The 26,705-nt window shown below is 45.9% G+C and overlaps 1 protein-coding gene across 1 annotated transcript; it reads left to right on the forward strand.

Moving 5' to 3' along the window:
• The first annotated feature begins 13,368 nt into the window (after nt 1–13,368).
• arfrp1 (ADP-ribosylation factor related protein 1) lies at nt 13,369–24,277 on the forward strand. Its single transcript, XM_075461918.1, has 7 exons — nt 13,369–13,631; nt 13,817–13,904; nt 14,090–14,172; nt 15,746–15,827; nt 15,914–15,984; nt 16,280–16,380; nt 22,922–24,277. The coding sequence occupies exons 1-7, from the start codon at nt 13,539–13,541 to the stop codon at nt 23,007–23,009; spliced, it is 606 nt and encodes a 201-aa protein (XP_075318033.1). The 5' UTR covers nt 13,369–13,538; the 3' UTR covers nt 23,010–24,277.
• The last annotated feature ends 2,428 nt before the right edge of the window (nt 24,278–26,705 follow it).

The raw sequence follows: 26,705 nt of genomic DNA on the forward strand, positions 1-26,705 counted from the left end.
CGGTCAAAAATGGCACGAAAACGCACTTTCCATCCAAAATGGCCGACTTCCTGTGGACGTGGGACCATGGCGGCATGAGACTTTTTTGTGCGTCTGGGCATGATGAATGAGTGTACCGAATTTCGTCGTCCCACGCAAAACTAACCCCAATGTGTGGACCATTTTTAAGTACCCTAGGGGGCGCCACTGAGCCACTTTGCTCCTTCCACACACGATACCCTTCACATACGTACGAGGTGTTCAGGATGGACGTGTGTGCCAAGTTTCATGACGTTGTGATGATGATAAGGCTTTCAAATCACAAACACCATCACACGATTTTCACCGCCTGACCACGCCCGAATTGTTCAGAGTTTGGAAAAGTTTCTCCATGAAATTTTGCCCCCATGTCTTAAGAGTAACCTGGCTAAGTTTGAAGCTTGTAGCATTAAATCTGTAGGAGGAGTTTTATAAAATGTGAGGTGTGGCAAAAAATGACATTTCCGACCACCAGCAGGTGGCGCTATAGGAGGATGTCACTATGATAATATGTACGCGTTCAGGCTTGGTCCAGCATTCACCGTATGAAGTTTGGGACAGATTGGATAATGAGTGTGGAAGTTATAAGCGACTTAATTCTTCATGGCGAGTCATAACTTTGAGGCGTCGCCACGGCCACGCCCTTTGAGGTTTGAAAAAGTTTCTCCATGACTCTTTTCCCCCTTGTCTTAAGAGTAATCTGGCCAAGTTTGAAGCTTGTAGCATTAAATCTGTAGGACGAGTTCGATCAAATGCGAGATGTGGAAAAAAAGAGATGTTTCCAACCCCCAGCAGGTGGCGCTATAGGTGGATGTCGTTATGATAATATGTACGCGTTCAGGCTGGGTCCAGCATTCACCGTATGAAGTTTGGGACAGATTGGATAATGTATGTGGGAGTTATAAGCGACTTCATTTTTTGTGGCGAGTGATGGCGAGTCATCGAACTTTGAGGAGTTGCCACGCCCACGCCCTTTAAGTTTTGAAAAAGTTTCTCCATGAATTCCCCCCCCCATGTCTTAAGAGTAACCTGGCCAAGTTTGAAGTCTGTAGCATTAAATCTGTAGGACAAGTTCGATCTTAAGCAAGGCGTGGAATCGGCCAAAAATGGCACGAAAACGCACTTTCCATCCAAAATGGCTGCCTTCCTGTGTACGTGGGACCATGGCGGCGAGAGACTTTTTTGTGCGTCTGGGCAAGATGAATAAGTGTACCGAATTTCGTTGTCCTACGCAAAACTAATCCTATTAAGGGGACCATTTTTAAGCACCGTAGGGGGCGCTACAGAGTCAATGAGCGACTCCCAAAAATATAAAGTTTAGATTCTTTCATGTCGTCGACTGGCAGGTGGCGCTCGCAAAATTTCCTGAGTTTTCGCATACCTTTTGCAAAGAATAAGAAAGAAAGAATAATAATAACTAGAAAGCTGCAAGCAGCTGTGAGCGGGACCGAGTGTGCGTACGTTGGGATGTGCGTACGTTGGGGCATGCGCTGGACGCCGTAGTCGCGCAGCTCTGCCCACACGCACGATTCCCAATGCGTACGTACGAGCACACAATAACCCCATTGCAGAGGGGTTTTTGAAAATTTCTAGGGGGCGCCACTGAGCCATTTTGCTCCGCCCACACACAATACCCTTTACATACGTACGAGGTCGTCAGGGTGGACGTGTGTACCAACTTTCATGACTTTGCGATGATGATAAGGCTTTCATATTACAAACGCCATCACACGATTTTCACCTCTGGCCACGCCCACACCGTTCAGAGTTTGTAAAAGTTTCTCCAGGAAGTTTTGCCCTCATGTCTTAAGAGTAACCTGGCCAAGTTTGAAGATTTTAGCATGAAATATGTAGGAGGAGTTTGATCAAATAAGAGGTGTGGAAAACAATGAAGTTTCCGACCACCATTAGGTGGCGCTGTAGGTGGATATCACTTTTTTATATATGCACGTTCAGGCTGGGTCCAGCATTCACCGTATGAAGTTTGGGACAGATTGGATAATGTATGTGGGAGTTATAAGCGACTTAATTTTTTATGGCACGTCATAAATTTGAGGCGTCGCCACGGCCACGCCCTTTAAGTTTTGAAAAAGTTGGCCAATGATTTTTTCGGCCCATGTCCTAAGAGTAGCCTGGCCAAGTTTGAAGCGTTTAGCATGAAATATGTAGGAGGAGTTTGATCAAATAAGAGGTGTGGAAAACAATGAAGTTTCCGACCACCATTAGGTGGCGCTGTAGGTGGATATCACTTTTTTATATGTGCACGTTCATGCTGGGTCCAGCATTCACCGTATGAAGTTTGGGACAGATTGGATAATGTATGTGGGAGTTATAAGCGACTTAATTTTTTATGGCGCGTCATAAATTTGAGGCGTCGCCACGGCCACGCCCTTTAAGTTTTGAAAAAGTTGGCCAATGATTTTTTCGGCCCATGTCCTAAGAGTAGCCTGGCCAAGTTTGAAGCGTTTAGCATTAAATATGTAGGAGGAGTTCGATCAAATGCGAGGTGTGGAAAAAAAAAGACATTTCCAACCACCAGCAGGTGGCGCTATAGGTGGATGTCACTATTTTATATGTGCGCGTTCAGGCTGGGTCCAGCAATCACCGGTTGAACTTTGGGAAAGATTGGATTATGTATGTGGAAGTTATAAGCGACTTAATTTTTCGTGGCGAGTGATGGCGAGTCATCAAACTTTGAGGCGTCGCCACGGCCACGCCCTTTAAGTTTTGAAAAAGTTGGCCAATGAATTTTTCCCTCCATGTCTTAAGAGTAACCTGGCCAAGTTTGAAGTCTGTAGCATTAAATCTGTAGGACAAGTTCGATCTTAAGCAAGGCGTGGAATCGGTCAAAAATGGCACGAAAACGCACTTTCCATCCAAAATGGCCGACTTCCTGTGGACGTGGGACCATGGCGGCATGAGACTTTTTTGTGCGTCTGGGCATGATGAATGAGTGTACCGAATTTCGTCGTCCCACGCAAAACTAACCCCAATGTGTGGACCATTTTTAAGTACCCTAGGGGGCGCCACTGAGCCACTTTGCTCCGCCCACACACGATACCCTTCACATACGTACGAGGTGTTCAGGATGGACGTGTGTGCCAAGTTTCATGACGTTGTGATGATGATAAGGCTTTCAAATCACAAACACCATCACACGTTTTTCACCGCCTGACCACGCCCGAATTGTTCAGAGTTTGGAAAAGTTTCTCCATGAATTTTTGCCCCCATGTCTTAAGAGTAACCTGGCTAAGTTTGAAGCTTGTAGCATTAAATCTGTAGGAGGAGTTTTATAAAATGTGAGGTGTGGCAAAAAATGACATTTCCGACCACCAGCAGGTGGCGCTATAGGAGGATGTCACTATGATAATATGTACGCGTTCAGGCTGAGTCCAGCATTCACCGTGTGAAGTTTGGGACAGATTGGATAATGAGTGTGGAAGTTATAAGCGACTTAATTCTTCATGGCGAGTCATAACTTTGAGGCGTCGCCACGGCCACGCCCTTTGAGGTTTGAAAAAGTTTCTCCATGACTCTTTCCCCCCATGTCTTAAGAGTAATCTGGCCAAGTTTGAAGCTTGTAGCATTAAATCTGTAGGACGAGTTCGATCAAATGCGAGATGTGGAAAAAAAGAGATGTTTCCGACCACCAGCAGGTGGCGCTATAGGTGGATGTCGTTATGATAATATGTACGCGTTCAGGCTGGGTCCAGCATTCACCGTATGAAGTTTGGGACAGATTGGATAATGTATGTGGGAGTTATAAGCGACTTCATTTGTTGTGGCGAGTGATGGCGAGTCATCGAACTTTGAGGAGTTGCCACGCCCACGCCCTTTAAGTTTTGAAAAAGTTTCTCCATGAATTTCCCCCCCCATGTCTTAAGAGTAACCTGGCCAAGTTTGAAGTCTGTAGCATGAAATCTGTAGGACAAGTTCGATCTTAAGCAAGGCGTGGAATCGGCCAAAAATGGCACGAAAACGCACTTTCCATCCAAAATGGCCGCCTTCCTGTGTACGTGGGACCATGGCGGCCTGAGACTTTTTTGTGCGTCTTGGCATGATGAACGAGTGTACCGAATTTCGTCATCCCACGCGAAACTAATCCTATTGCGGGGACAATTTTTAACCATCGTAGGGGGCGCTACAGAGCCAATGAGCGACTACCAAAAATATAAAGTTTAGATTCTTTCATGTCGTCGACCGGCACGTGGCGCTCGCAAAATTTCCTGAGTTTTCGCATACCTTTTGCAAAGAATAAGAAAGAAAGAAAGAAAGAAAGAATAACTAGAAAGCTGCAAGCAGCTGTGAGCGGGACCGAGGTGTGCGTACGTTGGGATGTGCGTACGTTGGGGAATGCGCTGAACGCCGTAGTCGCGCAGCTCTGCCCACACGCACGATACCCTCTGCGTTAGTACGAGCACATAATAACCCCAATGCGGAGGGGTTGTTGAAAATTTCTAGGGGGCGACACTGAGCCATTTTGCTCCGCCCACACACGATACCCTTTACATACGTACGAGGTCGACAGGGTGGACGTGTGTGCCAAGCTTCATGACTTTGCGATGATGATAAGGCTTTCAAATCAGAAACGCCATTACAAGATTTTCACCGCCTTGCTACGGCCACGCCCTTTGAGATTTGAAAAAGTTTCTCCATGAATTTTTCCCCCCATGTCTTAAGAGTAACCTGGCCAAGTTTCAAGTCTGTAGCATTAAATCTGTAGGACGAATTCGATAAAATGCGAGGTGTGGAAAAAAAGAGATGTTTCCAACCCCCAGCAGGTGGCGCTATAGGTGGATGTCGCTATGATAATATGTACACATTCAGGCTGGTTCCAGCATTCACCGAATGAAGTTTGGGACAGATTAAATAATGTATGTGGGAGTTATAAGCGACTTCATTTTTTGTGGCGAGTGATGGCGAGTCATCGAACTTTGAGGCGTCGCCACGGCCACGCCCTTTGAGGTTTGAAAAAGTTTCTCCATGAATCTTTCCCCCCATGTCTTAAGAGTAACCTGGCCAAGTTTGAAGTCTGTAGCATTAAATCTGTAGCACAAGTTCGATCTTATGCAAGGCGTGGAATCGGCCAAAAATGGCACGAAAACGCACTTTCCATCAAAAATGGCCGCCTTCCTGTGGATGTGGGACCATGGCGGCATAAGACTTTTTTGTGCGTCTGGGCATGATGAATGAGTGTACCGAATTTCGTCGTCCCACGCAAAACTAACCCCAATGTGTGGACCATTTTTAAGTACCCTAGGGGGCGCCACTGAGCCACTTTGCTCCGCCCACATACGATACCCTTCACATACGTACGAGGTGTTCAGGATGGACGTGTGTGCCAAGTTTCATGACGTTGTGATGATGATAAGGCTTTCAAATCACAAACACCATCACACGATTTTCACCGCCTGGCCACGCCCGAATTGTTCAGAGTTTGGAAAAGTTTCTCCATGAAATTTTGCCCCCATGTCTTAAGAGTAACCTGGCTAAGTTTGAAGCTTGTAGCATTAAATCTGTAGGAGGAGTTTTATAAAATGTGAGGTGTGGCAAAAAAAGACATTTCCGACCACCAGCAGGTGGCGCTATAGGAGGATGTCACTATGATAATATGTACGCGTTCAAGCTGGGTCCAGCATTCACTGTATGAAGTTTGGGACAGATTGGATAATGAGTGTGGAAGTTATAAGCGACTTAATTCTTCATGGCGAGTCATAACTTTGAGGCGTCGCCACGGCCACGCCCTTTGAGGTTTGAAAAAGTTTCTCCATGACTCTTTCCCCCCATGTCTTAAGAGTAATCTGGCCAAGTTTCAAGCTTGTAGCATTAAATCTGTAGGACGAGTTCGATCAAATGCGAGATGTGGAAAAAAAGAGATGTTACCAACCCCCAGCAGGTGGCGCTATAGGTGGATGTCGTTATGATAATATGTACGCATTCAGGCTGGGTCCAGCATTCACCATATGAAGTTTGGGACAGATTGGATAATGTATGTGGGAGTTATAAGCGACTTCATTTTTTGTGGCGAGTGATGGCGAGTCATCAAACTTTGAGGAGTTGCCACGCCCACGCCCTTTAAGTTTTGAAAAAGTTTCTCCATGAATCCCCCCCCCTATGTCTTAAGAGTAACCTGGCCAAGTTTGAAGTTTGTAGCATTACATCTGTAGGACAAGTTCGATCTTAAGCAAGGCGTGGAATCGGTCAAAAATGGCACGAAAACGCACTTTCCATCCAAAATGGCCGCCTTCCTGTGTACGTGGGACCATGGCGGCAAGAGACTTTTTTGTGCGTCTGGGCATGGTGAATGAGTGTACCGAATTTCATTGTCCTACGCGAAACTAACCCCATTGCGGGCACCATTTTTAAGCATCGTAGGGGGCGCTACAGAGCCAATGAGCAACTCCCAAAGATATAATGTTTAGATTCTTTCATGTCGTCGACTAGCACGTGGCGCTCGCAAAATTTCCTGAGTTTTCGCATACCTTTTGCAAAGAATAAGAAGAATAATAATAAACCTTACAGATACAATAGGGTCCTTGCAGTTTCACTGCTCGGTCCCTAATAAACCTTACAGATACAATAGGGTCCTTGCAGTTTCACTGCTCGGTCCCTAATAATAACTAGAAAGCTGCAAGCAGCTGTGAGCGGGACCGAGGTGTGCGTACGTTGGGATGTGCGCACGTTGGGCATGCGCTGGACGCCGTAGTCGCGCAGCTCTGCCCACACGCACGATTCCCATCGGTACGTACGAGCACACAATAACCCCAATGCATAGGGGTTTTTGAAAATTTCTAGGGGGCGCCACTGAGCCATTTTGCTCCGCCCACACACAATACCCTTTACATACGTACGAGGTCGTCAGGGTGGACGTGTGTACCAAGTTTCATGACTTTGCGATGATGATAAGGCTTTCATATTACAAACGCCATCACACGATTTTCACCTCTGGCCACGCCCACACCGTTCAGAGTTTGGAAAAGTTTCTCCATGAAGTTTTGCCCTCATGTCTTAAGAGTAACCTGGCCAAATTTTAGATTTTAGCATGAAATATGTAGGAGGAGTTTGATCAAATAAGAGGTGTGGAAAAAAATGAAGTTTCCGACCACCATTAGGTGGCGCTGTAGGTGGATATCACTTTTTTATATGTGCACGTTCAGGCTGGGTCCAGCATTCACCGTATGAAGTTTGGGACAGATTGGATAATGTATGTGGGACTTATAAGCGACTTAATTTTTTATGGCGCGTCATAAATTTGAGGTGTCGCCACGGCCACGCCCTTTAAGTTTTGAAAAAGTTGGCCAATGATTTTTTCGGCCCATGTCTTAAGAGCAACCTGGCCAAGTTTGAAGGTTTTTGCATTAAATATGTAGGAGGAGTTCGATCAAATGCGAGGTGTGGAAAAAAAAAGACATTTCCAACCACCAGCAGGTGGCGCTATAGGTGGATGTCACAATTTTATATGTGAGCTTTCAGTCTGGGTCCAGCATTCACCGTATGAAGTTTGGGACAGATTGGATTATGTATGTGGGAGTTATAAGCGACTTCATTTTTCGTGGCGAGTGATGGTGAGTCATCAAACTTTGAGGCGTCGCCACGGCCACGCCCTTTAAGTTTTGAAAAAGTTGGCCAATGAATTTTTCCCTCCATGTCTTAAGAGTAACCTGGCCAAGTTTGAAGTCTGTAGCATTAAATCTGTAGGACAAGTTCAATCTTATACAAGGTGTGGAATCGGTCAAAAATGGCACGAAAACGCACTTTCCATCCAAAATGGCCGACTTCCTGTGGACGTGGGACCATGGCGGCCTGAGACTTTTTTGTGCGTCTTGGCATGATGAATGAGTGTACCGAATTTCGTCGTCCCACGCGAAACTAATCCTATTGCGGGTACAATTTTTAAGCATCGTAGGGGGCGCTACAGAGCCAATGAGCGACTCCCAAAAATATAAAGTTTAGATTCTTTCATGTCGTCGACTGGCAGGTGGCGCTCGCAAAATTTCCTGAGTTTTCGCATACCTTTTGCAAAGAATAAGAAAGAAAGAAAGAAAGAAAGAAAGAATAATAATAATAAACCTTACAGATACAATAGGGTCCTTGCAGTTTCACTGCTCGGTCCCTAATAATAAACCTTACAGATACAATAGGGTCCTTGCAGTTTCACTGCTCGGTCCCTAATAAACCTTACAGATACAATAGGGTCCTTGCAGTTTCACTGCTCGGTCCCTAATAATAAACCTTACAGATACAATAGGGTCCTTGCAGTTTCACTGCTCGGTCCCTAATAAACCTTACAGATACAATAGGGTCCTTGCAGTTTCACTGCTCGGTCCCTAATAATAAACCTTACAGATACAATAGGGTCCTTGCAGTTTCACTGCTCGGTCCCTAATAATCCTTACAGATACAATAGGGTCCTTGCAGTTTCACTGCTCGGTCCCTAATAATCCTTACAGATACAATAGGGTCCTTGCAGTTTCACTGCTCGGCCCCTAATTATGATTACAATGAATTGAATTCCAATTGGCTTGAATTGGACTTTCTATCTAAGTGCCTTGAGATGACATTTGTTGTATTTGGCGCTATATAAATAAAAATGAATTGAATTGAATTGAATCTTGAAAACAATGTAAGTGTAGTATTCCTGCACGCCCCACACTGTGCATACTGGGTGACTTGGACAACATCAACATGGAAATTAACTCCGCACACGTGGTCCTCACAGTGCTATGTATCGCTAAGAAAACTATTCTCATGAACTGGAAAGCAAAGAGGAATCTGTGTATAAACCAGTTTAGAAATGTTCTTTTAGATTATATTAGCATGGAAACAATGTCTGCCTCCTCAAAAGATCAACTGGCTGAATTTCATTCTCTCTGGTCCCCGCTGATTAGCTTTATCACATAGTGGGGGTGGTGTGTTGCTGTCCCGCCGCTCTGGGCGGTTGGTTGTGTGCTGGTGGGGCTGTGTGGCTTCGGGTGTCTAGTGGTCTCTCGGGTCGTGGGGGCCGGGTTAAATAAATAAAAATGAGGAGTTGATGGGCATCAAGGGGAGCTTTACATTCATAAAGCTTCCCTTGGCATAGCAAATGTGTTTGGCATTAACGGTATTCAGATTACAATTCTGCTGCCATAATGCTGGACAGGACAAGGGGTTAAAATATATATATATATATAACAACGAATGGCTTTCATTCATATTCCTAAGACAATGTGGAATTATTTTTTATTATTTTTTAATAAAGACAACCTTTTACCTTCATAAATATAAAAGAGAAGATATTTGATCTATAAGAAATGCATTCCTAAAATAGCCGATTCCTCATAAACATAGAAATCAATTTCAAAATGATAAATGTGTTATACCCCCTAAAAGAATTTATTAGATTTAAATGTGTAGTCTAAAACTGCTACTTCTGCAGAAATCCTGAATCAACAGAAGAGCCGTTCTATAACTAAATTCTTTTAATGCCAACTTTCATGGCGCAGGCGAGTCTACCACGGACCTATCAATGGGGATAGTAAGAGGAAGAATTGCAGGGGGTGTGGCCATCATGTGGCATAAAAAGTTGGACCCCGTCGTTAAGGTCATTAGACTGGATGCTGACTGGTGCATTGCTGTCCAGATAAGAGTGAATAACAAAGACTTTGTCATCCTTAATGTGTACACACCATATGAGTCACAGCAAAACGAGGATGAATATTTAAATAGGCTTGCTTTTGTTAATTCTTTTATTTCTGTCAGTTCATCCACAAGTGTGTTTATAGTTGGAGATATGAACGCTGACATATCAGATCAAGGCTCCCTATTTGCCAAGCATAGAAGACAATTTTGTAATGACAATAATCTTGTAATATCCAGCCATGAACTCCTTCCTGCAGGAAGTTATTCCTACATTAGTGAGGCCTGGCATTCAACATCATGGCTTGACCACTGCATAAGCACGGCTGATGCACATACTGCAATAACTATCTATGGAGATTGTGTATGAGGTTACAATGGCTGATCATATCCCTCTGGTTATGGTACTGGACTGTGATAATCTCCCAGAGTTGTCACAAGAAGCGAACAGTGTTTCTCATGCTAGGCTGGACTGGACTAAGCTTACAAGAGAAGATGTGTTTTTGTACTCTGAGAAAACTGACATTCTTATCCAGGGATGCAATCCTGTGTTCTAATGTAAACTGTAATGATAGCTCACATAGAGAAGACTTGTGTAGTATGTATAATTCCATTACTAGAGCACTGTATGAAGCCAGTAGGCCTTTCTTTACTTGTTCTAATAAAAGACAGAACAGTAAGCCAGGGTGGAATAAGTATGTGAGTGCATTTCATGCAGAAGCCAAAAATGCATACAAGGCCTGGGTTCTGGCAGGTAGGCCCAGACACGGGCCGGCCTTGGACCACAAAAAGTACACTAATGCGAGGTATAAATATGCAATTCGATATATCAGTAAGCATGAGCAAGCAATGAGAGCAGACGCTATGGCTGAGAAACTTCTTGGTAAAGACGTCAATGGTTTCTGGAAGGAGGTGAAGAATATAAACCGGGTCAATACACCACTGCCATGTTCCATTGAAGGGGTGTCTGGGGCCAGCAATATAGCGGAGTTGTGGAAGCAACACTACTCTGAACTATTTAACTGTGTTAAAAGTGATGTATACATGGTTGACAATATTGCTAATAGTGACACTGTGGGAATTACATGTAGGGAGGTCCAGCACGCTATCACACAGCTAGCTGATAACAAAGCTAGTGGTCATGATATGATCACTGCTGAGCACCTCAAGCTTGCTAGCCCAAGAGCTGCAACTCTTCTAGCAATATGCTTTACAGGGCTCATGATTCATGGTATTTTGCATCATACTATGTTGTCTGTTACACTGGTGCCTGTTATTAAGGACAAGGCTGGCAAGGTGGGGAGCTTGGATAACTATAGGCCTATTGCACTAGCCAGTGTGTTATCCAAGGTCCTGGAAAGAATTTTGCTTGATAGACTTGATAGCTCTATTAGCACTACAGATAATCAGTTTGCTCTTAAGGAGATGGTGGAGATGTACAGAACACAGAATTCCTCCATTTTAATTTGTTTTATTGATGCGTCTGAGGCATTTGACAGAATAAATCATTTTAAATTGTTTTTAAAACTCAGACAGAGGGGTGTCCCCAACAGTATAATTAGGATCCTGTCATACTGGTATGCCAACCAGACCATGTAGGTCAAATGGGGGGAGGTGCTCTCTACACCATTTGGGGTGGGAAATGGGGTCAGACAGGGTGGATTACTCTCTCCCGCTCTTTTTAATATTTATATGAATGACCTGTCTGAGCAACTGAGGGCCTGTAGGACAGGATGCATGGTTGGGAATGCACTGCTAAACCATCTCATGTATGCTGATGATCTAGCCATCTTCTCCCCCAGCAGTACTGGGCTGCAAGAAATGCTACATGTTTGTTCCAATTATGGTTTGACTTTTGATGTTAAATACAACTGCAAGAAAAGTGTTGTGCTTATATGTAAAAGTAAGGGGGACAAGGATCTCACTTTTCCTTCTTTTTATTTGGCGGGGCAGGCTTTACCTGTAAATAACAAAACAAAGTATTTGGGACATATAATTACTGACCAAATGTGTGATGATGATGACATCTACAGGCAGCGCCGCATGTTATATGCACAAGCTAACATGCTGGTAAGGAAGTTTCACTGGTGCACTGATAGTGTTAAAATTAGCCTGTTGAAGGCATACTGCACCCCCCTGTATACTGCCCCCCTGTGGGCTAAGTATAAAAAGGGTAGCCTGCAGAAACTTCAAGTCGCATATAATGATGGGCTGCGCATTCTGCTTAAGAAGCCCAGGTGGAGCAGTGCAAGCGAATTGTTTTGTGGTGTTGGGGTCAACACATTCCATGCATTGTTGAGGATTTTAATGTATAGTTTTATCTGTAGATTGGATGGTTCATGGAATCAAATTATTATGCTCCTGTCAAATCCTGCGCTTAGTGCGGTGCGATACCAGTCATATATGTGGAAACACTGGTACAAGTGTCTTTTATAAGTGTGTTTCTGTTTGTCTTTATGTATTGTCTATGTACTGTGTTTTAATTTTTGAAAATGGACCCTGAGTCTGGAAATAAAGTTGATGATATGAAAGTGAAACGATTTCAAATCGGTGGAACTCCACAAACAGAATTATGCTCTTATACGTTTAAATTTCACATCAGGTGGGGTGAGTTATCATCATGCACTTTAACCAGTTATAAGCTGTTGTTACATACTGCTCAATTGTTTACATTGCACAGCATTCTGCAACGCCACTACCTCATTACTGCATCCACGGTCTGTCATTTGTACTTATATTTTATACCTATAGTTTACTGTTTTTTGCTACTGTTTTGCAGATAATAGCATATATTTTATATTTTGTACTTTTTCTCTTTTAATATTTTTTTAAAATATTTTTTTATATTAAGACTTTTTTTATTCAGTGTTTCCTGTTTTATTTTTACTTTGTTGTTAGGGAGACCGACAGTCACGAAATTTCATTTCCCAATATGTCTGAGTATGTATTACAGAATTGACTTTGACTTCTTTTCATCTGCACTTACTTCTGTTCCCATTTCTGGACAAAATTGGATCTGAGATATAAGTCTGTTGGTCATTATAATGAACAAAGTCTGTTACTTTGATTAAACAATGGTACATGGTTTTCATGGATGCACATTGTGAATATAAATAAGTGTGATGATCATTGCATGGAGGTGAGAATATGTTTTACGGTGAAATTGAAAGAATGTAACGTACCTATGTAATTGTTAACCATTTTAGCATTGGTTAAACAAGGAATATGCAGGAAGGTATGATGGAAGAAATGAAAAATATAAATGAAAGTGATCCCTGTGGTGGCTGTGACCCAGGCGCAAGGTGTGGACTTCACACACTCCACAAGGTGGCAGTAATGCTACCTTGCTAAAGACTGTTAGGAAACAAGTTCACATTAAAACAAAAAGAAGAAGATTTTTTTTTTTATTTGAGTGGCGCAACAAATATATAGTTCGCCCTCTTCTCTTAATTCATGGGAGAATTGTTTATTTATTTGTCTATTTATTTTCTTTTTTAAAACATTTTATTTTATTTTGTCACTCCTTCGTCGACGCTCCACACCCGCAGTTACATAATTGTACCATTGGTGGCGGTAATGCAACATTACGGATGCTAACCGCCAATAAATTACAAGAAGAAGAAGAAGTAATTCATGGGAAACGCAGTTCAATGCTACAAGCTAACGCACGTCACACACGTTGAAGGAGAGTCAGTGTACTCCATTTCCCATAATCCTCTTCCTGGTAGTCACACGTCGCATCGGCGCCGTGTTTAGCCCCTCCGGACAGGAAGCTAGCCTGAAGCTAGCCTGCTCTCTGCTTTTACACTGTTTCAGTAGTTCACAGTGGTGCAGGCTGCGGGGTTTGACGTACTAGACTAACATATCTAAGATTACTTGGCCTGCACTACTGTAGTTTTTCCAAGATGTACACTTTGTTGTCTGGATTATATAAGTACATGTTCCAGAAGGACGAATACTGCGTGTTGATTCTGGGGCTGGATAACGCCGGGAAGACGGTATGTTTCTTTCTGCTGCTTCGCTCTTGAAGACATTCATCCCTCTTGGTTTAGACTGCTTAATATCAGTGTGTAATGTAATGGTGTCTGAGGCGGAGCTCCAGGTGAAAGTGTTTGCTCTCACCGGCTGCTCAGGAACATGGTGGCTGCTCCACTGATCTGACTGCTGCTCTCTTCCTCTGCAGACCTTTCTGGAACAGACCAAAACAAAGTTCAGTAAGAACTACAAGGGAATGAATCTGTCCAAGATCACAACTACAGTCGGCCTGAACAGTGAGTGGATGTTGAAGTATGGCTTCAGTCACTGAGGAGTTGGGCTTCTGAAATGAATTCTAACTGTCGTGTCCATTTCCAGCCAGAGAGAAACAAACATTGCTTTCAACACGGTTCTTTCATTGCATGTTTGATTCCCTCCACCACACTCCAACATTTCCCCTTCTGCTCATTTTCTCTTACAGTTGGTACAATCGATGTGGGCAAAGCTCGGCTCATGTTCTGGGATCTGGGAGGCCAGGATGAGCTGCAGTCTCTGTGGGACAAAGTGAGTCACAGCTGAAGCACCAGCAGGGCTGCCTCCGCCTCTGGAGAGTCCACATCACACATCTGAGTACAGGTCCAGTTGGGATGAATAAAGGACAGGTTTATTATTCATTATGGAAATATGTCAAATGAGAGATGTGAATCTCAAGTTTGGCTTCATAAGAAAAGCCTGAAGAGTGTCAGTAGCCCCTTTCACACTGAGGAAGAACCCGTGTTTAATCCACGAATTTAGCGTGTCCCCTGTTCCTTTCACACTGCCGACCCGGGCTGGCGTGTCAACTCGACTCGCCATTCGACCCGCGTCGGACCCTAGTCTTTTTGCCGAGCTGAGTTTGGTGTGAAAGCAATTGACGCGGGATGGATGTGGGCGTGGCGTGACGTGAGGAGTTTAAAAGACAGACAATTGCAAGTTTGAGACGTGGTTCCAGTGGTTGGCGAAAGTTTGTTACCTTACATGTGGCTCAACAAGTTCCACAACAAAGTCGAAGGTTTGCAGCGACATCCGAAAATGCTTTCTCCACTCGTCGTCGTCAAAACTGTTCAGAGCATTGGACCAAAACACCAACCCTTGTGGTCTTGCCATCTTCCACACTCTTCTTGCAGACACGTGTGTTCAGAGCCATGACAGCTAAACGTCTTCGTCGACTCTGTTCGCGTTCTTCTGCTTCAAATTGTCGATGGATTTCCTTAACTTGGACATTATAGTGATCTTGTATTCTCCGCATATGTTCTTCGGCGGCATCCCACGTTGTAACCATCCACACCCCGTAAAATAACATCTCCATGAACTGCATATACAATTGCAAAAACAAGTCCTCAAGGTGTCCCGCCATCGTTGGTTTGAAAAATTTGATGCAGACAGGTGTATTTAACCCTACCGCCGACGCATGGGTTGTGCCTACGTCATTGTACACGCCCAGCATTTTATGTGTTTCCTGTGACGCTCTGCCACTAGGCCACGCCCCCTGAACTCGGCTTCAGGCGGCACGGGTCACCTAATACGCCAAGCTTTCACATTGCTCGAAGCGGGATGAAGTGGCAATTTGGACCCGCTAAGGTAGCGGATCTCAGTGTGAAAACAGCTAGTGACTCATGCACAAAGATGGGGCAGCTGGTTCACAGGACTGAAAGTTGAGTTCAATTAGTGAGAAAAAGATGCACCGTTATCAGTGAACACTAAACTACAGGGCTGCATGTTATCTTTCTACAATCTATGCTTATGCATTTGGCAGACGCTTCTATCCAAAGCGACTCACACTGGTAGGTGGTAGCGTAAGGGGGTCTTGCCCCCTACTGGAGGTAGCACCTTTGATGCAGGGGATTTGAATGAAAGTTGGAAATCTTACCACTACACTGTCCAGTCCTATGCAGATCTAACGTCTTTGAACAGAGATCAGGCTCTGTACCAAATGAAAGTGAAGCAGGTTTTTCCTCTTGAAAACGGAGAGTGTGGTTAGGATGGTGCAACAGGAAGATGTAGTCCTGCAGCTCGCCTTCATTCAGCGCTCCTGCCACATCTTAATGTGATGCCAGCAGCCTGCTTCACCGTGTTGTCTCTCCTCCTGTTCATGCAGTACTACGCCGAGTCCCACGGAGTCATCTATGTCATCGACTCCACTGATGAAGAGCGCCTGTCGGAGTCGAAGGAGGCCTTTGGTGAGCAACACTTGCTGCTTCCTGGAGGAAAAAAGCTGACTGTGTGTTTCCTGTTGAGTCCTAAGCTGGTTGTGTTTTTTCCCCAGAGCAAATGATCGGCAGCGAGGCGTTAGAAGGTGTTCCACTGCTCGTTCTTGCCAACAAGCAGGATGTGCCGGTACAGCCCAGTTTCCCTCTGTTTTCAGCTTCTGTCTGTCCCAAAGCAGAGTCTCACATCAAGCTTTTCTCTGCATGAACTCAAAGTCTGTGGGTTTGCACATTTGCTTGAACTTCACTAACAAATGGAGGGGATCATCTGTTTTCTGCTCATTTTTGTAGTTTGAACAGACTAAATGGCAGCTGATCATTAGAAAGTCATGTGTTTGATTAAAAGTGAAGAGAATAAAGTGCGTCTCCCGGGTCAGCGTGGTTTACTGGTGATAGTGATGTTGCTGTGTCTGTTGTGTTCTCAGAGCTGTTTGTCAGTGCCGGACATCAAGACGGCCTTCAGCGACTGTGCCCCGAAGATCGGCAAAAGAGACTGCTTAGTCCAGCCCTGCACCGCCCTCACAGGGTGAGTGTACGCTTTGTGAGAAATGAGGCGCAGCGAGCTGCCGTGAGCAGCGCTCAGCGACCATGTGCGGCTCGCAGGCTCTCGTCTACCTGTCACCTGACGATGGACCCGACCACATTCATGTTGTTCCCGAAGCAAAGAAAAGTGAGAGTAGGGCTGGGCGATTTGGCCTAAAGATAAAACCTCGATGATTTTTTTTTCTGATTTTCTCTTAACAAAGCAGACCAAGGCAAAATTTAAATACATATTTTCTTTATTGACACAATTGAGAATTACCAAATGACAAATGAGATTACCAAGTAGTCTAGGCCTTTGTGAACAAATCAGTCCAAGAATAAAAAAACAAAAAATGAAATAAAAACAGCACCACTTGGCTGTGCAAAAATTTCAAACTGAAAAACAAATCTCTTGTAGGCCATCCCTGAAAGTGGTGGAATAATAAACGTTGTTTTGCAGCTGCTCTGCGACTGTAGCTCTTGTTTTGCTATATAAGTTGGGCAACTGTGGCGAAACGCTTGCGGCGGGGCAGTTCTTCGGGTCTATCGTTTGCAGCATCTTAATGAACCCGTGTTTTTTCTACGGTATAGATGGGGACCATATCTTTTGCTATGCAATATGCCACCGGGGCCCTTTCTTGTCATAAGGAATGGCTGCTGCCATGGTTACCTGCTTTTTTGCAGGCACTTTGTAGCTTGAGCTAGCATCTGCATCTCTTAGTACTACACACTCCTGCCTAGGGCTGGGTATCACTGCCAAGTTCCTGGATCGATTCGATTTCGATTCTTAGGGCTTTAAATCGATTAATCACGATTCGATTCGATCCGATCCGAATCGAATCCTCTGCTCCTCTTGGCGCCAGGATTTAACCCCAAAATGTAGCATTTTGACATCAATATTTCAAAGGGCTGTGGCTTGACAGTGTTAACAGATTGTTACATTATATTAGTAACACCTGAAGCCACCCAGTGGAAAGAAGTATTAGCAAGATTTTACACTATATTCAACATGACAGCCTACTTAATTAAATACATTTGTAGGAGCCATTTTAGTCTCACCTATAGGTAGGTTTTAGTGTAGTTTTAGATTTAGCCACTTGGGGGAGCACTTAACTTTTATGGTAGCTCACTTAGTTCTAGGAGCCCAGAATTAGTGGGTTGATGACTGCTTGGACTGGGGAACACACGGTTCTTACCGTAGCCGTGTGGATTGGAACCAGTAACTTCATGAAAAAAATCATTCATGGAAAAAAAAAAAAAAATAATAATAATTCGATCTCATGCCCTACAAATCGATTTTGCAAAATTTTAAATGAAATTGATCCAAAATCGATTTAATCGATTTTTTTTTTTACCCAGCCCTACTCCTGCCATTCAACCGCCTGTCTCTGTCGGAGGTGCTGGAATAAGTTTGTGTTCCCATGTTCTTTCTACAAACTTTCCACAGAACAGTTGATTGTTCTATGTCTGACCGCTTGTACCCGAACCACTTCCATACAACTGAAGTAGCACCACTTCTGATGAAGGAGTTCTTCTTCATCTCTGTTTGCTGTTCGGTTCAGTCATTTCAAAAACCATAGGAAAATAAAATTGTGGTTTAATATTTAAACCGAAAAAATCGCCCAGCCCTAAGTGAGAGCCATGAATAGTTGTCCACTGCTCTGGTAAGGGTACCATTTATAGAATATTTCATATGGATAACAACCAATGAATAGAATCTGACGGTGGATTTAGCAGGTAGACCAGCTTCTTATAGTTGTTGCCATGGAGATGTTCAAAGAACAGTCCACTAGCCGGAAACGACTGCAGTCAAGTTGTGCTTCTGAGTTTTTCTTTTTTAATCGCCACATTTTGGTTGTGATTTCCAACTTCGTTTGGCTCTCCTGCCCGACAGTATGTTACTCATCCTGTCTTCATGTAATATGTGCAGCATTATCAGTAACATGTCCCACAGCACGACTGACGGGAAACAGCTATCTGCAGCGCCGCTCCCGGAGGATGTTCAAAAAAAGCAGTCACAGACGCACACTCACCACTATAACAGAATAACACTTTGACCTGATGAAACCAGACCAAGCAGTTGAAGAAAACCAGTGTAGATTGAGACAAAAGAAGTTGGTTGTTCCCAGTCAGAAGGTTGTAAAAGGGAAACGTCCCAGAGAGTGAGGACAGAAAAGTCAAAGCAACACGTCTGAAAACATCCAGCAAAACAAATGGTCAGAAACAGGAGTCCATGTTTGTGAGCAAGCTGTAAGAATCATCCAGAGAAGCCAAAGTAAAGCATCAGTAACGGTGCGTTCACACCGGAATCGTTCGAGCCACGTGATTACATGCAAAGACGCGAATAGACGCGGATTCGAGCCGGTGGCGTGATGAGGCGAATGCCGCCGCGCGAGTTAAAAAAAAATCCAACTTTGGTGAAATGATCGCGTCAGACAGCCTATCAGCGTTGAGATTCTGGACGACAGTGACGTGGAGACAGATGGACAGGCGCTCCGCAGCTGAAATGAAGCTCACGGCACCGCAGCTCCATTTCAGCTACGGAGCGCCTGGTGTCCTGCCGAGAGATCACGGCACCGATCCTCCTGAGCAGGTCATCAAACTGGGTCCTGGTGAGCCTGAAATACCGCTGGAAGCGGCCGTCATCCAGACGGAACTCCTGGAGAAGGCGGTGAAATTCTCCGAGCTGAGTGCGCCTCCAGATGATGTCACTGACCCAGACACGACGGCGTGTGCGTTTCAGACGAATCTCGGACTGCCACAGCAGGTACAAGGACGCGATGGTACTTATATCAGCCATGGTTGATGAGAGAATGAAATGGATAGCCCCTTGAGCTATTCGCTCGTTTTTTACTCGCGCGAATAAATTCAATTACACCCGCGCGAGTCCAGTGTGAACGAACCGTTACACCTAAAGTGAAGAAAAGCAGGTCACAGCGGCTGAAGAGACCAGGGAGATGGCAGGTAAAGGACCAGAGGAGATGGCAGGTAAAGGACCAGGACCAGGGAGATGGCAGGTAAAGGACCAGGGGAGATGGAAGGTAAAGGACCAGGACCAGGGAGATGGCAGGTAAAGGACCAGGGGAGATGGAAGGTAAAGGACCAGGACCAGGGAGATGGCAGGTAAAGGACCAGGGGAGATGGAAGGTAAAGGACCAGGACCAGGGAGATGGCAGGTAAAGGACCAGGACCAGGACCAGGGAGATGGCAGGTAAAGGACCAGGACCAGGGAGATGGCAGGTAAAGGACCAGGACCAGGGAGATGGCAGGTAAAGGACATGGGGAGATGGCAGGTAAGGGACCAGGACCAGGGAGATGGCAGGTAAAGGACCAGGACCAGGAAGATGGCAGGTAAAGGACCAGGGGAGATGTCAGGTAAAGAACCAGGGAGATGGCAGGTAAAGGAGATGGCAGGTAAAGGACCAGAGGAGATGGCAGGTAAAGGACCAGGGAGATGGCAGGTAAATGACCAGAGGAGATGGCAGGTAAAGGACCAGAGGAGATGGCAGGTAAAGGACCAGGGGAGATGGCAGGTAAAGGACCAGGGAGATGGCAGGTATAGGATCGGGGGAGATGTCAGGTAAAGGACCTGGGGAGATGGCAGGTAAAGGACATGGGGAGATGGCAGGTAAGGGACCAGGACCAGGGAGATGTCAGGTAAAGGACCAGGACCAGGGAGATGGCAGGTAAAGGACCAGGACCAGGGAGATGGCAGGTAAAGGACCAGGGGAGATGGAAGGTAAAGGACCAGGACCAGGGAGATGGCAGGTAAAGGACCAGGGGAGATGGAAGGTAAAGGACCAGGACCAGGGAGATGGCAGGTAAAGGACCAGGGGAGATGGAAGGTAAAGGACCAGGACCAGGGAGATGGCAGGTAAAGGACCAGGACCAGGACCAGGGAGATGGCAGGTAAAGGACCAGGACCAGGGAGATGGCAGGTAAAGGACCAGGACCAGGGAGATGGCAGGTAAAGGACCAGGACCAGGGAGATGGAAGGTAAAGGACCAGGACCAGGGAGATGGCAGGTAAAGGACCAGGGGAGATGTCAGGTAAAGGACCAGGGGAGATGTCAGGTAAAGGACCAGGGGAGATGTCAGGTAAAGGACCAGGGAGATGTCAGGTAAAGGACCAGGGAGATGTCAGGTAAAGGACCAGAGGAGATGGCAGGTAAAGGACCAGGACCAGACGAGATGGCAGGTAAAGGACCAGGACCAGACGAGATGGCAGGTAAAGGACCAGGACCAGGGAGATGGCAGGAAAAGGACCAGGACCAGGGAGATGGCAGGTAAAGGACCAGGGAGATGGCAGGTAAAGGACCAGGGAGATGGCAGGTAAAGGACCAGAGGAGATGGCAGGTAAAGGACCAGGACCAGACGAGATGGCAGGTAAAGGACCAGGACCAGGGAGATGGCAGGAAAAGGACCAGGACCAGGGAGATGGCAGGTAAAGGACCAGGGGAGATGGCAGGTAAAGGACCAGGACCAGGGAGATGGCAGGTAAAGGACCAGGACCAGGACCAGGGAGATGGCAGGTAAAGGACCAGGACCAGGACCAGGGAGATGGCAGGTAAAGGACCAGGACCAGGGAGATGGCAGGTAAAGGACCAGGACCAGGACCAGGGAGATGGCAGGTAAAGGACCAGGACCAGGGAGATGGCAGGTAAAGGACCAGGACCAGGGAGATGGCAGGTAAAGGACCAGGACCAGGGAGATGGAAGGTAAAGGACCAGGACCAGGGAGATGGCAGGTAAAGGACCAGGAAGATGGCAGGTAAAGGACCAGGGGAGATGTCAGGTAAAGGACCAGGGGAGATGTCAGGTAAAGGACCAGGGGAGATGTCAGGTAAAGGACCAGGGGAGATGTCAGGTAAAGGACCAGGGGAGATGTCAGGTAAAGGACCAGGGAGATGTCAGGTAAAGGACCAGGGAGATGTCAGGTAAAGGACCAGAGGAGATGGCAGGTAAAGGACCAGGACCAGACGAGATGGCAGGTAAAGGACCAGGACCAGGGAGATGGCAGGAAAAGGACCAGGACCAGGGAGATGGCAGGTAAAGGACCAGGGAGATGGCAGGTAAAGGACCAGTGGAGATGGCAGGTAAAGGACCAGAGGAGATGGCAGGTAAAGGACCAGAGGAGATGGCAGGTAAAGGACCTGGGGAGATGGCAGGTAAAGGACCAGGGGAGATGTCAGGTAAAGGACCAGGGGAGATGTCAGGTAAAGGACCAGGGAGATGTCAGGTAAAGGACCAGAGGAGATGGCAGGTAAAGGACCAGGACCAGACGAGATGGCAGGTAAAGGACCAGGACCAGGGAGATGGCAGGAAAAGGACCAGGACCAGGGAGATGGCAGGTAAAGGACCAGGGAGATGGCAGGTAAAGGACCAGGGAGATGGCAGGTAAAGGACCAGTGGAGATGGCAGGTAAAGGACCAGTGGAGATGGCAGGTAAAGGACCAGAGGAGATGGCAGGTAAAGGACCAGAGGAGATGGCAGGTAAAGGACCAGGGGAGATGTCAGGTAAAGGACCAGGGGAGATGTCAGGTAAAGGACCAGGGGAGATGTCAGGTAAAGGACCAGGGGAGATGTCAGGTAAAGGACCAGGGGAGATGTCAGGTAAAGGACCAGGGAGATGTCAGGTAAAGGACCAGGGAGATGTCAGGTAAAGGACCAGAGGAGATGGCAGGTAAAGGACCAGGACCAGACGAGATGGCAGGTAAAGGACCAGGACCAGGGAGATGGCAGGAAAAGGACCAGGACCAGGGAGATGGCAGGTAAAGGACCAGGGAGATGGCAGGTAAAGGACCAGGGAGATGGCAGGTAAAGGACCAGAGGAGATGGCAGGTAAAGGACCAGAGGAGATGGCAGGTAAAGGACCAGAGGAGATGGCAGGTAAAGGACCAGAGGAGATGGCAGGTAAAGGACCTGGGGAGATGGCAGGTAAAGGACCAGGGGAGATGGCAGCCATTACCTCTGCAGGAGATGCTCAGGTGGACACACTGCTGATGCTGAGCTCATTTTTCAGGAGGATGGTGCATTTTGCCAAAGAAACAAAGACCATTCAAACTCTTCTTCAGGAAAGACGAATGGGCTCAGGGACCTGGCCAGCAGTTGAGATTTAAGGTGGAACTGAAAGAATGCTCCATCCTGCAGAGCTGAACTGATGGAGAATATTCTCTCATTTCTGTAAACAATTCAAGGTTTTCCTCCTTTCATAATTCCAGCAGGTTTTCTTCTACTTGATCTGAAAAAACAATAAGAACAACTTATTTAAAATGATAATTGGGTGTTTTAGGAAAGCCGAAGGTTCCCTTGTTGGATGACGTGGTTGATCTGTGATTCTTTTCCTTGAGCAGTGAACAACATCTAGCAGTGGTGATCCCATATGTTTGGCCCTGCTGCCCCGTCAGTCCTCAGCTCTTATGTGCTGGAACTCCACCACAGCACCAAAAAGTCCCAAACCTAGCCAAAGAAGAAGCAGCTGATGAATAGGAGGTGATTGCAGTTTCTAATTCTGCCTCTTCTGCATGTGAAACTTGTTCCGATGCAGGGATGGAGTGAACGAAGGCATCGAGTGGATGGTGAAGTGTGTGGTCAGGAACATTCACCGCCCGCCCAGACAGAAGGACATCACATAGGACGGAGCGGGAGGGGCTTCCCTGTGGATCCCACAGCTGCTGACTTCTCTCTGTGACAGTGTGGATTTCTTCATGTAGGACTTTATTACAGTGTGACAGCTTTGTTCCAACAGATCGGAGCCTTGAATGTGCTTTGGACAGTGAGATCCTGACGTGGGAGCAGTGGCCCCTCACTCCCCACAGATCACTGCACTGTGGGAGCACTTTTCTCACATCAGATCCAACAGGTCTGGCAGTCGCACCGTTGGCACGGTTACTGTTTGATTTGCCCGTCCCCTCGCAGCATTCAACATTTAAAACTGATGTATTTTCTCAGACAGTTGATAGCCTTACTCTGTCACTAAGCCCGATACGCTGGAAACAGCTTCCTTCACAGGGTTTAGTGACGGCGTTACAGCAGGGTCAGTCCTGCACAGTGGCTCTGGTTTGTGGTTCCTGTGTCTGTGGGAGCAAACCCACTGTCCCCAGGATGTTGTGGGACCCAGGACGTTGTGGGACCCAGGACGTTGTGGGACCCAGGACGTTGTTGGACCCAGGACGTTGTGGGACCCAGGACGTTGTGGGACCCAGGACGTTGTTGGACCCAGGACGTTGTGGGACCCAGGACGTTGTGGGACCCAGGACGTTGTTGGACCCAGGACGTTGTTGGACCCAGGACGTTGTGGGACCCAGGACGTTGTGGGACCCAGGACGTTGTGGGACCCAGGACGTTGTGGGACCCAGGACGTTTCTCCTGCAAAGTTTTCCCTCTAAAGCAGCATCCCTGCTCCTCGTCCTCTTGGTCTGGTTTGTAGTTTGTCTGAATGGAGATTGGTCCGGGTGCGTGTTTGTCAGTGGGCTCAGTCCAAGTGGTCAGAAACCCACAGGGACCCTCAGACTCCTGAGGAGGGAACCCTGAATACCTTTGAATAACGCAGCTAAGTCGCTGCTGAAGTTGAGTGGTTTGCCAACTAGTTTGTCAAATAGATGCTTGCAGATTTCACGTCAGCATCAACAAACATCATGTTAACCCAGCACCGGGGGTCCCCGGGGGTCCCTTCCTGCTGCCGGCGGCAGCCTTAACAGCTGCCAGCCAACTCGGAGCCAAACATGTGAAAGTCAATGGGTGATGGCTGAAGTCTTGTCTGTGTGAGCTTTAGTCAGAGACTGTCACAGTTTGGTTGTGAACATTAGAATGTCTGCAGTGTAAAAGGTCAAAAATGTGTCTGTATGCTCTTTTTCATCCAGCTCATTAAATGATTTGTAATAAAAATGTCCCAATCAAACAACTCGTCCACCATTGCATATCAAATCAAATCAAATTTATTTATAGCACATTTCATGTACAAACAATTCAAAGTGCTTTACATAAAATAAAAGCATTGCAGCAGGGAGTGGAAGAAGCATTAAAAATACATAAAAGAATATAAAGAGAAACAAATAAAATCATTTAAATGAATTTAAAAACAAGCAACAGTCCAGATAAGTTCAAAGATATCATGCAGATTTCATGCATAGACGCATGAGAACAGAAATGTTTTTAACCTGGATTTAAAAATGTCTCCATTTGGTGAAAGTTTAATCTCCACTGGCAGTTTGTTCCACTTGTTTGCAGCATAACAGCTAAATACTGCTTCTCCATGTTTAGTCTGGACTCTGGACTGGACCAGCTGACCTGAGTCCTTGGATCTAAGAGCTCTGCTGGCTTTATATTCTCTGAACATATCACAGATGTATTTTGGGCCTAAACCATTCTGGGATTTGTAAACCATCAGCAGGCTTTTAAAATCTATTCTGTGACTGACTGGAAGCCAGAGTAAAGATTTTAAAGCTGCTGTGATGTGTTCAGATCTCTTAGTCCGGGTTAAAACTCCAGCAGCAGCGTTCTGGATGAGCTGCAGATGTTTAATGCTCTTTTTGGGAAGTCCAGTTAAAAGAGCATTACAGTGATGGAGTCTACTGGAGATGAATGCATGGATGAGTTTCTCCTGGTCTGTTTGGGAGAGGAAACCTTTAATTCTGTTGATGTTTCTGAGATGGTAAAAAGCTGCCTTGGTGACAGCTTTGATGTGGCTGCTGAAAGTCAGATCTGAGTCTATCAACACTCCGAGGTTACCAACTTGGTCAGTGATTGTAAGGTCCCGAGTCTCAAGATATTTACCAACGCTGACCCTCTTCTCTTTGCTACCAAACAGAATGATCTCAGTTTTGTCTTCATTTAATTGTAGAAAATTCTCTCTCATCCAGGTGTTTACTTCCTCCAGACACTGACACAGTACGTCTGCTGGACTGCAGTCGTCCGGTGACAGAGACACATAAAGTTGTGTATCGTCTGCATAACTGTGATAATTGATGTTAAAGTTATGCAATATCTGACCCAAAGGGAGCATATACAAGTTAAACAGAAGAGGTCCAAGAATTGACCCCTGGGGGACTCCCCAAGTCATGGCCACTCGCTCAGATTCATAGCTGCCAATTGTAACAAAATAACTCCGGCCTTTTAAGTAGGACCTGAACCAGTTAAGGACCGCTCCAGAAAGTCCAACCCAGTTTTCCAGCCTGTGCAACAGGATTCTGTGATCTACAGTATCAAACGCAGCGCTGAGGTCCAACAGAACCAGGACTGAAACATTACCAGAATCAGTATTCAACCTGATGTCGTTTAACACTTTGACCAGAGCTGTTTCAGTGCTGTGATGACATCTGAAGCCTGATTGAAAGTTATCAAGACTTCCACTTTCATTCAGAAAGTCGTTGAGCTGGTTAAATACAACTTTCTCAATAATCTTAGATATAAAAGAGAGATTAGAGACAGGTCTGTAGCTGTTCATCATAGAGGCATCTAGAGTTCTCTTCTTTAGGAGTGGCTTAATGCCAGCTGTCTTTAGTGACTTGGGAAAAATGCCTGATGCCAGTGAGCTGTTAACTATTCGTAGGAGATCACTTTCTACTGAGGTAAAAACAGTTTTTAAAAAGTCGGATGGTATTATGTCCAGAGTGCAAGTTGTTGATTTCAGATGCTGAACTGTTTCCTCTAGGATTTTTAAATCAACAATATTAAATTGTGACATAACGTCAGAGTTAGTTCTAGCTTTTAGACACAGATTAGTTTTCTTGTTTGTCTGTGTTGCCTGAATGTTTTGTCTAATCGTTTTGATTTTTTGGCTAAAAAAGTTGGTAAGTTCGTTGCATTTCTCAGTGGAGAGGAGGTCTGGGTTTGACTGTTTAGGAGGATTTGTGAGTTTTTCAACCATAGCAAACAGAGCTGGAGAATTGTTGACATTCTTATTAATCATTTCAGATAAATGGCCTAGCACAGCTCATTGTTATAACTACGCAGGCTTTCTTTGTACAGCTCATAGTGAATCTGAAGTACCCTGTGTGAGACGGAGAGTGCGCTCCCACAGAGTTGGAGGAATATTGGGTGTGTTTGTAAGAATCAGGGCCGCTCCTGACCACACATTCATCTAAGGACGTATAAAGCGTCACCACTGTCACCGTTCATCCCTATAACATGGACCGGATCGGGTTGGTTGTGAATCCAACTGAAACGTGTGGCGGCACTCCACCCTGATGCTCAGCCCTGTACCCGTGTCAGGCTGCAGATCTACATCTGATTCCCAATCCGAGCCGTCCTTCTCCCCCTGGGCGGCCCATCCTGGGAGTTCCTGCAGCGGGCCTCCAGCTGGGGCCCACTCCTGTCACTCGTGGACAGAA

Source organism: Odontesthes bonariensis, chromosome 3 (genome assembly GCF_027942865.1).
Source record: "Odontesthes bonariensis isolate fOdoBon6 chromosome 3, fOdoBon6.hap1, whole genome shotgun sequence".
NCBI lineage: Eukaryota > Metazoa > Chordata > Actinopteri > Atheriniformes > Atherinopsidae > Odontesthes > Odontesthes bonariensis.

Bases quoted from the DNA above. Each gene is read 5' to 3' on its own strand.
- arfrp1 (XM_075461918.1), top strand. From the start codon at position 13,539: ATGTACACTTTGTTGTCTGGATTATATAAGTACATGTTCCAGAAGGAC. The intron at 13,905-14,089 runs GTGAGTGGATGT...TTTCTCTTACAG, and splicing joins AACTACAGTCGGCCTGAACA to TTGGTACAATCGATGTGGGC. The intron at 14,173-15,745 runs GTGAGTCACAGC...CTGTTCATGCAG, and splicing joins TGCAGTCTCTGTGGGACAAA to TACTACGCCGAGTCCCACGG.